The 15068-nt window shown below is 39.7% G+C and overlaps 1 protein-coding gene across 3 annotated transcripts in view; it reads left to right on the forward strand.

The window, feature by feature from the left end:
- The first annotated feature begins 4412 nt into the window (after positions 1–4412).
- plppr1 (phospholipid phosphatase related 1) overlaps positions 4413–15068 on the forward strand; it is a 30028-nt gene continuing 19372 nt past the window's right edge. Inside the window, exons 1-2 of one of the 3 annotated variants that reach the window (XM_077736730.1) lie at positions 4413–4639; positions 12003–12108. In XM_077736730.1, coding sequence (XP_077592856.1) covers positions 12049–12108 — 60 coding nt within the window. In that variant the 5' untranslated portion in view covers positions 4413–4639; positions 12003–12048. Of the gene's footprint in view, positions 4640–9597; positions 9734–12002; positions 12109–15068 lie in introns of those variants that run through there. The other 2 variants (XM_077736732.1, XM_077736731.1) reach the window with 2 other exon arrangements.

Here is a 15068-nt window from a genome sequence, read left to right on the forward strand (position 1 = left end):
AAGATTCATGCCAATTACTCTTTGGGACCCTCCAAAAACAAAAGCAATTACATTCATTGAGTGATGTGAATGCTTAATTTGTCTAAATACACAACATATGATTTGCATTAATTACACTATATGAGGCTAGACTAAGTTTGCTCCTTTCAAAGTGAGTGCCTGACAAGCCAACCAAATGCGAAAGGAATTGCTCCTCTGTTTCTATGCTTCACAGCGTATGAATACTTGTGATTCACTCATCTATTTGAAAAAGGCTCATCTGACCTTTTTTTTTTTTAAACAAGTGTCTTTAAGCGCCCCTTGAGCTCAAATGACCTATATTTCTTTAAAGTTATTGGAGAAAAACTGGAGATATAATTTGCCATATAAATTCTGAATATCTGCTAAGCTATTTGGACATAAATCCCTCATTCTTCAAGCTATGTTACACAATTGTTCTATACTTTTAACCAAGTAATATTCCTGCTTCATTTCGATGGAATAAATGGCATAAATCTTTTTGTTGGGGCTACTGGCCAACACTTCAATAAACTCGAACACAGGAACGCACACTGAGGCAGATTAAATGAAATTTAAAGGCCGCGTCTGCAGAGGCGGGGCATGCAACAATTCAGATGCCGGAGAGTCTGACTACTCTGCAGGCTCCCCAAAGCTATTTCCCGCCGAAAAGCTGCTTCAACTGTGTTTTTAATAGAGATAAGACAAGTCTTAAAAATGGGATGCGTTAATACAAATGAAAGAGTACAAAAGGTGTAGTGCACATTTTAACCAAAAGGTGTAAATAAAATTCTATTCTAGTAACTTAATACACCAGTGTGCAAAAGGGTGCAAGATTAAAAAGAAGAATACAATTCATATTTCACACTTTTCTTTTGAGGGTACTGTGAAAACATTTGCAAGTAATTCAGAATAATTTTGCTGCGGAAGTAAATCATCTGGTTGAAATACCATTTCATTTCCATCTTTATCATAACTTTTTTTATGCTGAATGTTTAGCACATTGTGTGAATCGGCTATTGTGAGTACTTCATACCCATTCAGTACTGGAAAAATGTCCAGATAAGACCAATCAAGTTTTCACATAAATTTCAAAATGCTTCTGTCCTCCTTTGCTTCATGGCACAGGAGGCTTCAGACAAGTTAGCCAGGCAGGAAAAGCATAAGACTCAAGTGTGGTAGACAGAGAACAGAGTGTAATGTAGCGTGTAGTGTCAAATCTAGATCAGTGAACACACCAATGTTTTCTTCACTTGCTTCTTGTAGAATCAGTGTGCATCACAGGCTACCAAGTATCTGGCCTCCCAACCCTCAATTTTCTCAACTCCTATTATTCATTCATTCATTTTCCAAAACGAATATCCTCACAGGAGTCACAGGGGGTAGCCTTTCCCAGCTAACAAGATAACAGGAGGGGAGTGCGGGGAGAACATGCAAACTCCACACAGTGAGGACGGACCTCGGAACGAACACTCAGCCACAGAACTGTGAGGTGGTCATGCTAACTATTCCCAACTATTATATAATTATTAATTATATATATATATATATATATATATATATATATATATATATATATATATATATATATATATATATATATATATATATATATATATATATATATATATATATATATATATATATATATATATATATATATATATATATATATATATATATATATATATATATATATATATATATATATATATATATATATATAAAGTTTACATAAATGTTAGGTTCATTTTAATTTATCTTTAATATAATATAAAACAATACAGGAGTAGACATTGGGGACATCTTTGGCGTTACTTGTAAGGAGAATCCATCTTGACTTCGTCCTCGTCACAAATGATTCTGCGAGTGATAATTTCTCCTGCCCATTTAAGGCCACAAATCAAAACAATAACATGGTTATTGATTAATCCAATTGCGTAAGCAAAACAACACCTGTAATAATCATCGCATATCAGATATTTAATGATAACAAATAAGGTCAGAACTCAAAAACAACTCCATTGGAAATTAAACAAACAAGCCTCCATTCGGCAAAACTATTCCATATCAGGCGAACCGAGCGTCACAATGTAAAAAGTATATGCGAGTATTCCCGGAGGTTGATTGATAGCGATCTGCTGGAATCAAAACAGTTCAAGAGTCCTTCATGGATATTAATTGCAAACCCAGATCAGCAGTCCTCGGAGCCCGGGACTGGGTGAGATGTCACGTCAATAGTCCTCGGAATAGGGCAAAACAATTAAACGTCTTCGGAGCCAGCTGCAGGGGGAAGTGTCTTTTGGTAACAGTTATACTGAGCGTTTGTCTCCGTTGCAAGCACATATTTTTATATCTACATATAATGATTAATGCTCACATTTATAATAGTATCCCAGAATAACCCCAACATTAAACTTGTGAAGAACATAATGACATGGCTCTTTTGAGTTTCCAGTTATTTCTACAACTGAGATTTTTCTCTGATGGAGTGATTGGAACAGATGCTCCTTTTTCACAAAAAAAAACATTTATGAAGTTTGGTTCTTCTATGACTTTATTATGGGTGAACAGAATAAAGTGGTCAAATCTGCTGGGTCAAAAATATACATACAGAGCGCTAATATTTGGTAACATGTCCCCTGGCCATTTTCACTTTTATTAGGTGCTTTTGGTAGCCATCCATAAGCTTCTGGCAAGCTTCCGGTAGAATCTTTGACCACTCCTCTTGACAGAATTGGTGCAATACAGTTAAATTTGATGGTGTTCTGACATGGACTTCTTTCTTCAGCATTGTATACAATTTTTCTATGGGGTTTAAGTCAGGACTTTGGGAAGGCCATTCAAAAATCATAATTCTAGCCTGATTTACACATTCCATTCCAACTTTTGATCTGTGTTTTGGTCATTGTCCTGTTGGAACAACCCACTGTGCCCAATTCCCAATCTTTGGGCTGAGGTTATCTTGAATAATTTAATCAAATTTAATCTGTGTAAAGCACCAGTTCCATTGGAAGCAAAACAGCCCCACAACCTAATACTACCACCACCGTGCTTGACGGTAGGCATATTGTACTTGGGGTTAAAGGCCTCACCTTTTCTCCTCAAACATATTGCTGGGCATTGTGGCCAAACAGCTCGATTTTTGTTTTGTCTGACCACAGAACTATCCTCCAGACGGTCTTATCTTTGTCCATGTGATCAGCAGCAAACTTTAGACGAGCTCTTAGGTGCCGCTTTTGGAGCAAGGGCTTCCTTCTTGCACGGCAGCCTCAGTCCATGGAGATGCAAAACACGCTTGACTGTGGAAACTGACACCTGTGTTCCTGCAGCTTCTAATTCTTGGCAGATTTGCTTCTTGGTGATTCTCGGTTGAATCTTCACCCTTATGACCCATTTTCTCTCAGCAGCAGGTGATAGCTTGCGCTTTCTTCCTGATCGTGGCAGAGACAAACAGTGCCATGCAGTTTATACTTACAAACAATTGTTTGCACCGTTGCTCTTGGGACCCGAAGCTGCTTTGAAATAGCTCTAAGTAACTTTCCTGACTTGTTCAAGTCAAGGATTCACTTTTTCAGATTCATGGTGAGCTCCTTTGACTTTCCCAATGTAGCGTTTGTGGACGTTTGCATCCAATGAGCCCTATTTAAATGGCTTCAGAGCAGTTATTAGCTGGAGTCACTCATAATGACTCAAGAAGTTAAGAGGCTATGCTAGGAAGCTCCTTTCACTGACAAAACTTTCTAAGTCACCAAAATTGCTAATTCATGTTGCTGTATGTATAGTTTTGACCCAGCAGAATTGATCACTTTTTCTGTTAACCCATAATTAAGTCATTAAAGAACCAAACTTCATGAATGGTTTTGTGACAAAGTATCTGTTCCAATCACTATCAGAGAAAAATCAGAGTTGTAGAAATAACTGGAAAATCAAGAGAGCCAGTGGCAGTAGCTCTTTCCTTTCTTATTTTTTTGTGTGTTTTACAGCCCTACCTTTTTTTACATTTTAATATTTCTTAATTCATTGCTTTTAACTTTACTTTGTACTTTATACTTTTTAGTTTAATGTTTTTACACCTTTATTTGTTCTGTTCGCCTGGCTTCTTTCTGCTACTTCTTATTTGGAGTCTCAGTATGTCCTGTATCTCTCCGTCTGTCTTCCAAAAACCTTCTTGCACAGAAAACGAGTATGCGGCTTTGTAGATGCGAGGTCAGAAAATAAGCAAACGCCAATAATATTTACTTTCAGATGACTCTATCTGCACATAAATATGTATAACCAGTGGAAACCCCCTAGGAAAAAACAAAAACAATGGTTGTTATTGGGGTTGTAAAGGGCAGCCTGCCTGGGAATAGGCGGACTAGACAGCCCACTTTGCACGGACCACAAGGTCCCTCCAACGAGTTAGACACGCTCGACTGGAGCCCACTGTGCGTCTTGTCCCCGCCCTCCCGACAAAGCACAGCATCCGTCCTCATCCACGCCGCGTGATGCCCCTCACGACCACGCAGAACAGCCCTTTCAATAGTAGTAGTAAGGGTAGTAGGAGTATAGTGTGTAGTAGTATATAAGTGCTCTTCACACCTCGCTCGTTCTTTCATGGATTCGCCTTGTTTCTGGAATATTGCTCCATCCCATAGCGGTAAGTGTGCGTGGTTATCGAGGCTGTCGTGGGGGAGAATTCCGCGCGCACACACAAAATTCGCTGTGGCGCTATTGTCTATTTCCGAGGCAAGTTGTAGGTTTGAACGCGAGGGTCTCGTTCGGTTTCAACGAAAACATCTCGAAGCGTCAAATCGCTTTCAGCACTACAATGTACTGTTTTCAATTATTGGATTTGAATGATTGCTACGATCGTATTCCTGATTAAGAAAAGACACCTGTCTCTCCACCAGCAACAGTGGTCGTTGATGGGTCCGATACAACACGCCCTAAACACTTAATATTATTAAATACTACACACACTCGTATGCGCGAATCGTATCAATCACATGTTTTCGGTGGACATTCGTTGCCTTTCCGCCAAATATTGCCAAAATGAACATAATGAGGCCCTTATCCCCGCCCCCAACACGACATCCATACAAACAACCCCCCTTTGTGGACTCAAGGCGCTCTTAAAGCCTCTTGGATCACTCAGAAGACTGAAATCCCACGCTTATTAGGAGGTATCAATGAGCTGCAATAATTCAAAGCAGTACCCAATTTTCGTACCTTCGCAGCTATAAGAGCAGTGCATTAATATTTTCTCTTAAAGGACGAGCTGATTAGAATGTGGAGGAACTCCATCATCTGCATTTATTTTCTCATTGACTCACATTTGCATCATGTGTCCGCACGATGTTTTGAATTTTTCTAGTGTACCTTCTACATAAATGATTGCTAATACACAGGCACAGACAAAAACAGTGATTGACCTCCTTTTAAGTTGTGTTGTTATATAATCATAATATTACTTAATTTAGTGAAGGACGAATTGCATGAAATGCATATATCACAGTGGCTTACTATTATAAAATAGATACCTACTAGGAATAAAACCTCTTTCTTATCCTCTTTCATCTCTCATCTCATTTTCTGAAGTGCTTTATTCTCATAAGGGTCAGGGGGATGGGTGGTGCAGGAGCAAATCCCAGCTGACTCCTGGCCAGAGTCAGGGACACCCTGAGTCAGTGGCCAGCCAACCGCAGGGCACAAGGAGGCGGACAACCATGCAGACTCACACCCAAACCTAGGGGCAATTTTGAGTGTTCTATCAGCCTACTATGCATGTTTTTAGTATATGGGGGGAAACCAGAGTACTCAGAGGAAAACCACACAGGCCAGGGGTAACATGCAAATTCCACTCAGGTGGACGTGACCTAGATTTGTACCCAGAACCCCAGAGCTCTCAGACTGACGCGCCAACCACTCACTCCACCAGGCCACCTATCCTCTTTCAATGTAAAATATTATGTTGGTACATAGGCAATAACAAGAACACTAAGGGATTTAATGATAATCATAATTTTATGAAAAAAGTCCTCTATTTTCAAGGGAACATTTTTACTAATTCATTCATCTTTCAAGAGACGTAGCCAATCACAGAGAAATAAGAGACAAGCAAATTTATGCACACACCCAGTGTTAAGCAGCCCACCATGGATAATTTTGGGAAGTGGGAGGAAACACAGGCACAGAGCTACTAACATACAAACTGGATTAAACCCTGATTTTAGAAGTTTGATGTTCTAATATTTATCTATCATGATGTCAAAAAAAGTTGTATCTATTACTGAATGAAGGAGTGACTTTTAACTTCTAGTCTAGTTGTGGTTATTGAGTGTTAAATTACCATTTGACATAGTCTTGGTGTCCTCAGCCTAATGCATATGTCTGGGATAGGCTCCAGGATCTTTATGAGAGGTGATACGGAAAACTTATGATTGAGTTCCTCTTTCTGCAAATACCTTGCTGAGCTCCCATTGGCTACAAGGAGCCTCCTCTGTAATACAGGGACCGAGGTTACCGCGCTGTAGGCGGACGTTAATAATTATTAATAAAGTGGCAACCACTCCGACCTGAAAACAGCGTGCTCTCAGCGGACACGGTCCTGGCGGGGTAACAGGTCAACAGTATAGATTCTTAGTGCTCATTTTAATCTTGTGTCAGACAATGTTTGATCAGCTCCGCCCCGGTGGTTAGTTTCTGATTTGTGTGCCTTTGACCCTCATTTGTCACAGAGTTGTTTCTTGAATTTTTTTGTGTGGCTAACATATTGTTAAGTTTGTTTACCGAGCTGGCACTTGTAATTTTGCACCATTTAGAATTGTCTTTATTTTTTTTATTCATGTTACTGACAAAATACATTATTTTCTTCTCTATTTTTCCATTTTTGCATACACCTTTCATACAAAATTGGCATACTTGTATTCTTTTTAAAAGGTTTAGAGGGTAATATGAAAGATCCTGAAACGAATTATCTGATAATGCTAAAAAAATGTTAAATGTGATTCTACCAACGAAAAGTTATGAAACTACATCTGGAACCTTATTTTTAGAGATTCAGTAGAGGTTCCACTGTGATGTGAATGCTATTGAGATGTCACAACACAAGATATATAAAAATGCAAAAACTATTGAGTGGATGGAGCGATGTGATTAGTATTCCAGTCCCAGAACCCTGTAGTTCCGGGTTTGATTTCAACCTTTCATGTGTTATAATCATGTTCCCCTTGTTCTCCATGTCAATAACTATTATGTGAATAAAAATATCAGGTCTGGTCTGGCAGCACTGTATTGTAACTTGTCCACTGACCTGAAGGCGGTGTTACAGCATTTGATTTGTCCCCGTGTCTCACTGGTCATAGAGTTTTTGGTTACGACACCCCCAGATACATTTATTAACAGTGAGAGTGTACATTTTTATGTGGGAAAGTACAGTGTCCGTGTAGTCCTGGAGGTTGTGATGTTCAAAAAGTTCCCAAATGTTGCTGGGAAAAACAGCCCTGCAGCTGAGATAAGGCATCCTCAGGCCATGTTTTTATTATTATTTGTGGCCTTGTTAGCCTCCATAGTGCGGTGTATGAGGGGGTGAGAGACAGGCAGAAATGGTCATATCCAGCAAGGTGAGGGAGGGATGTGGCTCTGTTAGCATGTTTGATGTTATAATACACATGATCCAGAGTTCCCCTCTGTCGTGAGACTTAACGTACTGGATAAACTTAGGCAGGACAGTCTTTAAATACGCTTCGTTGAAATCACCGGCGACAATAAAGACTCGATTGGGGTGGTCAAGCTGCTGTTTGTTTACAGTCGCTTGCAGGAGGTTAAGTGCCATGCTAACGTTAGCATCCGGTGTGATGTAAACAGCCATTACAATGACAATCGTTAGCTCTCTAGGTAGAAAGAAGGGCTTGCATCGAACTGCAAAGAGCTCTAAATCAGGGAAACAGTGAGTGTTAATGATCCTACTGTTGCAGCACCGGTTGTTGTGTATGTACACGCAGAGCCCCCTCCCCCTGCTTTTTGCCTATTCTGTCATCCGATCCTGCCGGTATAGCGTGTGGCTAGCTAGCGATACCGTGGCCTGGAGGATTTGCCGTGTGATGGATCTGGCGACGGTCAAGAAGATACTCGGAAGCGATGCACTGTGCGGTTGTTTCCTTAACTTAGCAGCTAGGCCCGCCCGGCATCCCCGCTTTTGCTTTTTTTCCCCTTCGCCGCCTCTGTCGTACTCTGAGTGGGCCATTCTTGGGGATATTGTAGGTTCGTTGGTAATCTGTTGGGATGGATATACAGACGCTCCCCTACTTACAAACATTCAAGTTACAAACAACGGTACATACGAACATGTCTGCAAATTGTCGAAAAATGTTCGTAAGTTCGATTTTGTATTACGCGTCCAGGGGCGCTGGAACATCGCTCTTGCCTGCCCCCTCGTCCAAGGGCGCCAAAGCGTCGCTCTCACCAGTCCCTTCGTCCAGGGCCACTGGAGCGTCGCTGTCACAGTCCCCTTGTCCAGGGTAGCCAAAGAGTTACTCTCTCCGGCCCCCTCGTCCAGGGGCGCTGGAGCGTCATTCTCGCTGTCGCCGGCCCCCTCATCCAGAGGCACCGGAGCATTGCTCTCGCCGTCGCCGGGCCCCTCATCCAGGGGTGCCGGAGCATCACTCGCGCCGTCGCCAGTTCCCTTCTGGGTGGACGGGAGCCGGGCGGACGGGAGCCGGGCGGACGGGAGCCGGGCGGACGGGAGCCGGGCGGACGGGAGCCGGGCGGACGGGAGCCGGGCTGTCTTGCCAGTCAGAGCAGGTTTAACTATTGTAAAATGGCAATGCCCTGAGTGGGTAGTGGCAGGCACAAGTGAGTTTTTTCACGTTTTATGCAAGGTACGTTTTTTTCTTCTTCTTGAATTTCATTAATTGACGTCAAAGTCCACCAACGAGCTGGGCTGGGACCTTCTTCTTCAACCCCTTTAAGCCCTGACCTTGCCCTTTCAGATTTTTAATCTTTTTGGTCGCTTGAAAGCCTTCATGAGAGGTACGAATTTAAAAAATGATGATGATATAAAATTTGTTAATTTAAAAAGCATTTTTGTTGTTCTGTCGGCAAATAGGAGATAGGACAACTCCATCCGAACATTATGAAAAGTAATGGATAATAAAACCTGCAGAAATTTTTATCAGACACATTTTAGAAGTTTTGAAGGCTCAGAATTGCTGTGTAATAAGAAATATATAAATTGACAATAATTATCAACCGTAGACATAACCATTGGGAAGCAGACTATTTACAACCTCACAAAAATAAACTTTATATGTAAATTTATCTCACATATTACTATATCAAAAAACAAAAAAAATGAATGAACGTAACCCAAGTTAACACATTTTACATTTTTGTCACATTTTCAGAACATTTGGATCAAATGGGAAAAATCCTTGGTATTAAGTTAAAAAAATTATTACACAAGCTGTCTTCAAATGACTACAGTGAGTGAAAATGGGATTAGGAAATTTTCAAAAAGGCTGATGTTTGCGCACAGCTATTTAAAAGGCAAAGAAATCTCTTTTGTGTCTTTGTTTAGAAGACATGATGTAAACCGCTGCCTAGGTTCAGTCAACTGTGTTTGCTCTCAGTATGCCTCATGTGCATTCATAAGTGCAGATAAAGTACATGCCTGGGAGACTCCACTTGGATCTTTTAGTGAGGAGGGTTGGTTTTGTCCTGTATCTCATAATCATCTCATTTTATCTCAAAGGTATATTTTCAAGCAACAGGCTGACACATCAGTCCAAATATTTTTAAATTAAGGGAATACGGAAGCTTGTGCACAGATGAGAACCGTTGGTAACAGTGCTATGAGACTATGTTTTGAAAAATGGTTTAAAAAATAAGAAAAAGTAAGCCTCTATTTGTATTAGATTTCCTAATCCAGAAAAAAAATCTTATTTATTGATGGCCAATGTAACTTGGAATAAAGAAATACAATAGAGAGAAACTGCCACCGTTATATGATATGATGACTGGAAGCTGCTAGAAAAAACATGCATTCACACTAAACCCTTGATAAGATCAAAACATGGCATTGTTGAATTTGACCACAGTGACTATTGGTATATTTCTCCTAAAATGAGGATTGACTGCTGCACTGAATGCCTCCTAAATCTAGCACTTTGAGGATAAAACTTGGGACCAGTACATTGGAGAAAAAAAATGCAAAAAATAAGTTGATTTATTGCATTATGAAACCTAGGTCAAAACATTGAGTTATAAAATATGAACTGAACTATTTATTTTGAAATGTATAATCTGTGCTTTAAAATAGTTGAGATAGAAAATTAACCCAACACCACTACTTAGAATCAGAATGGCTAAGAATTGGTGCTCATTTTCCCAGTTGAGAAGGGAATTTGACAGAAGACATGAATATTTGAATAAAACATTTCACAAGAGGAGTGATTGAAGCATTTGATTTTCCCAAAACACGAGAGTTACTCCTACTCAACTTGCTCACTGTCATAATTCAAAGAGACGGTAAGCCACAAGATGCCGATTACAAAGCTGACGAGCGGGGTAAGGAATCCAATGAATGTATAGTTGAGTTACATTTTCCAAGAATTTGCCATGTCATTTGAGGATGTTCTAGTCAGCTCTAAGTAAATAATCACTTTGCTACAGTTGAAGAACGTTTAATCGGGCAACACGCACTGCTCTACTCATTCAAACTAAGTTGAAACCTTGTTTACAGGGATAATAAAGTGGTGTTTCAAACTTGCCACCCTACTCGGATTGATGGGCAAGAGCTGTGAAGTGGCCAGATGTTTTGTAGCTGTAGTTCTTCGGTAAACTGACACCAGCAGATGGTTCTGTCCTTGAAGCGTGGTCTCGCCAAATGAGACATTAGAACGGATGTGAGAGTGACAGTCAGGGTGCCTCCATCAAGTATCATTGTGGTGAGGGATTTAGTGTTGCATTGAGATGGGGCACACACTTAGTGTCTGATTAAGTCTTATTATCATCACTGTCTTGCCTGTGTCTAATGATTGTCTCTGTTTGGCAGTATGCAAGCAGTTGTTGTTCTTTACTCTTTGTTTAACCTTCTAACGAGTAGTATTGTATTATTTTGGTTCTTTATCAATATCCGCCATTATTAGTGATCCGATACTCAGAATCACCATTGGCGCCCAACACGCCTATTAGGTTAAAAAAATACTTCATTGTATCATTACTAGATATTAAACCTAGGCCTTTGTTGATCGATCATCTACATTGGCAAAATGTGGACTTTTTTGTATATTCATACATAAAACTACAGCAGTAAATAGGTTCCAAGAACAAGATCCAATGTTATGTTCTTCTATAGACATGTGATCAAAGTAGCTTCCACGCAGAGTTGTCTGTCTTACTACAAGTGATGGAAGACTTCTTACTGTTAGCCTCATCCTTTTGATAAAGTGAATGGTAGACGTGTTTACTCAAAAATTGAGCCGGATGGCTGTGTAAGTGTTCCTTTTCTTTGTCATATTGATAACCTGCACTTTCCTGACGATTGTCATAATTCTTATCTGACATTTGTGCATAGTAACATTCTTGAATGAAGAAACACTCTTATGAGGTATGTGAAGTGATCTAAGCTGCATGATAGATGCACACTGATGTAGCGCAGAGACCAGCAATGTTAAAATACACGCATACCTCTACTGTTTTTTAATGTAAAAAAAAAAAAAAGTTATTCGGGAATGAATAGCCCACCTGTAAATCCGCATAGATCATCTCCATCTCCTTCGCAGTCCATGGATCAGTTAAACACAGTGCTGGTGACACAAATATGGATGGGATCAACATTTTAAGATGGGTTAACATTTACTACCTGAAGATATTCAAATGTGAAAGAAATATAATTAAAACCTAACAATGATCTTTGCTACTACAACCTACCTACTCTACATTTTCCAAGACTTACCTATCGGCAAGTGTCTGACTTTTTTTTTTTTAAGATTAGCGTTGACACTTTGTGTCTCTTACAGAGTGAGGAGTCGTGTCGAGTGGAAAGCTTTCCTGACAGGAGACAAGATGGCGTCCAACCACATCCTGCGTAGCTACACCATCATTCCATGTTTCATCTTTGTAGAGGTGAGATTTTGTAAAACCTTGCTGTATAAATTTCAGATTTCTATGTGGAGCATCAAGCCTCTGGATGAATGTAAAGCAAGCTGTGTGTGCCAGCTCTTCATATTTAATTATCTTGGTAGCGAGATAAATCTGAGGGATGTTTCTACATGTCGACCCAAATCAGCTTCTTTTCCAAGTCCCATCGTCAAAAGATAGATACATTGACGTATCCCTAAGAGGAAACTTTCCTAATTTCATATGACATTACTGCACTCTCACCGCTTAACCCCATGGATTCTCTTGGACTTCCCTCCTAAAATTTTTTCTCTTGGCATGCGACCTGAGGCGTTTGTGTATTTTAATCTCCTGTGTTATTTGCAGAACTCTACCTTGCATTTGGAGCAGCATCATGCCTTTGCACTTATGTAAGAATCACATGACATTTATGCTTCTATTTTCGCCACCCAAATAGCAACCAGAGGCTTTAAGAGAGTGATGTGCATAATGTACATAAACGTGCAACTATTTTGAAAAAGAAGAGTGATTTTAAGTTTGTGTTTTTTTCTTTCTTTATTTTTGTCATTTTTTCCTGTTAGTTATGTTTTTTTGACAGCCTGTATGTCATGAGAGTGCTGGTGCACATAACTAAAGGTTTTAATAAGAACTAACAGACCCTAAGTCATACAAACTTAGGACTAAAGTTAAATAAAATAAAGAAACAAACCTAATTTTATAATGTTTTGATAATTTATTTATTATTTTTTAATAAATAATCACCATGAACCATAAACTTATTTAATGCATCTCGCAACCTAATAGGAGGTGCAATATCTTAGTTTTGTGTTTTTTATGGTCCCTTACGATACTGAACGCATCAGAAAAACAACATATTTACAGTGATGCCTCAAATATCGTGGATAATGTAGACCAGACAGAACGCATTATTAAAAAAAAAAACAAAGTCGGATCATACCTATTTTAAAAAAACATTTCTTTGGGGAGCTTTAGTCCTCTTTGTCAGATTCAAGAGGCTTCGTTGGAATTTTTCTCAATTTTTTAAGGGGTTTAGATGGTATTTGTGTGAGGACTAGGGAATGGAATAGAGAATTCACATATACAGTACTGCTCTAGTTATGGGAATGTTGAAACTGCGAAGTGGTGAACCATGAAAGGACTATTATATTAGGGGGATCTCTACTTCCTGTGTGGAGTTTGCATGTTCTCCCTCGTTCTTTCAGGGCACTGTCCCCTGGGAAAGGAGCCCTGGGCGGAATATGGAAATACGGCAGTCGCCTTAAAATAAAATCTGAAAAGCTTCAGCATTTTTCTAAGTCTGCACTCGCCCCTGCTAGAAGGGCATTTTTAAGCTTTTATTTGCCATGCCCAGGCCTGGTTTTCTTCCGTGCCGAGGCAATTTATCCTCCGTGCCCTGACGGTATGTGTGTGTGTAGTCTGCCATTTTGCCTTCTCACCTGAAATCTCTGGCGTGACAAAAGTTCAATTGAAAGGTCAATTGAAAATGGCAAATGTCGAAATTTCCGCAAAATCTTGCGATTTGGTCATAAAAAGCCTCATGCATAACGTGCACCCGAACTTTGCTTCAGTTCTTTGGTACAAAATTTTGCATGTTATACTCAAATAAATACGGTAAGCTTCTAAAAATCGTTCAGTTTGCTGTAGAAGATGACACAATTGTTTTAATTATGTTATTTGATTAGAAATGGTCATACAATGTTCCTGTTAATTGTGTTGATGACAACCAACTCAGATACTGTATTTTCACGTCTATATGTCGCACCGCATTTACAGGCGCACTGTCAGTAACGAGTGCTATTTCTGTATTTGACGCACACACAAGACGCACCGGACCAAAACACGCAGCCAGGCATGGCAAAACATACACCTTAAACATACACCAGCTAAAACATACGGACACACGCTAAAAACATGTTTTTAAAAAGGCAACGGAAGCAAAACTGAGTTCGGTTGTACTTTATTTAGCCATTCTACAACGACTCATGTTTTTTGATCAATCATCACCCACAAATCCATCAAAGTCCTCATTATCTGTGTCCGAATCGAACAATTGTCCAAGTGATTCATCATAAACAATGCAAATTAAAGCAAAAAGAACAGGTTAGATTAATTAATGGACATTGCTGCACCTGTGGGTCTGATTACACAACAATGGAATTTTGATGGAAAGCTATGGAAAAGACAAAATGCACAATCTGCCACTTAATGTTAACAGTTATAATTTGGTTTTCCTTCTCACAAATTCAGAGCTGACAAAAAGGCCACCTAAATATTTAGTACAGGCTAAGCTTTTATTAAAATCATTAAAGAGATTTTAGTTGGGGGAATGCTAAATAAAGGAGAAACATGTTTCATTTGGGGATGACTTGGACATTCTGGGCGTAACTTGTATCAGCTTATGCTTTCTTTGACACTATTTCTGTTGGTCCCTTATTCAACCGATACTCCCAATATGCACACTGGAAAGCAACATTCTACCCACAACCCAATTGAATTTGATTGCATGTTGGTCATTGTTATTTTAGTCGACTTCAAAAATGCATTACGGCTGATAATTTATTCATATCAACCAGGATGTCTTTTGCCTTTGTATTCAGCATACAGCAAGTTAGAAACATACTCTATAATTTCTGCTCCCTTCTCCTTGTATTCTATTTAAATCAGCTAGCGCATTAGGCTATTAGTTTGAATTTATCAATCTGATTATTAGCAGGCCAGAGGTTCTAATGAAATAAGTTGACACATTGAAATGACAACGAATCATTATCTTATTGTGGTGGTGGGGTTTGTGTATCCCAGTGATACTTGGAGCTATGTTGTGTGGGGCCTTGTTCCCCTGGCAGGGTCACCCATGGCAAACTGGTCTGAGGGGAGGGACCAATGATGAGCATCATTCTTGGTCTTCCCTCGCCTGGACGCGGGTAACCGGGGCCCCACTCTGGAGC

The sequence above is a fragment of the Stigmatopora nigra genome, chromosome 17 (assembly GCF_051989575.1).
Source record: "Stigmatopora nigra isolate UIUO_SnigA chromosome 17, RoL_Snig_1.1, whole genome shotgun sequence".
Taxonomy (NCBI): Eukaryota; Metazoa; Chordata; class Actinopteri; order Syngnathiformes; family Syngnathidae; genus Stigmatopora; species Stigmatopora nigra.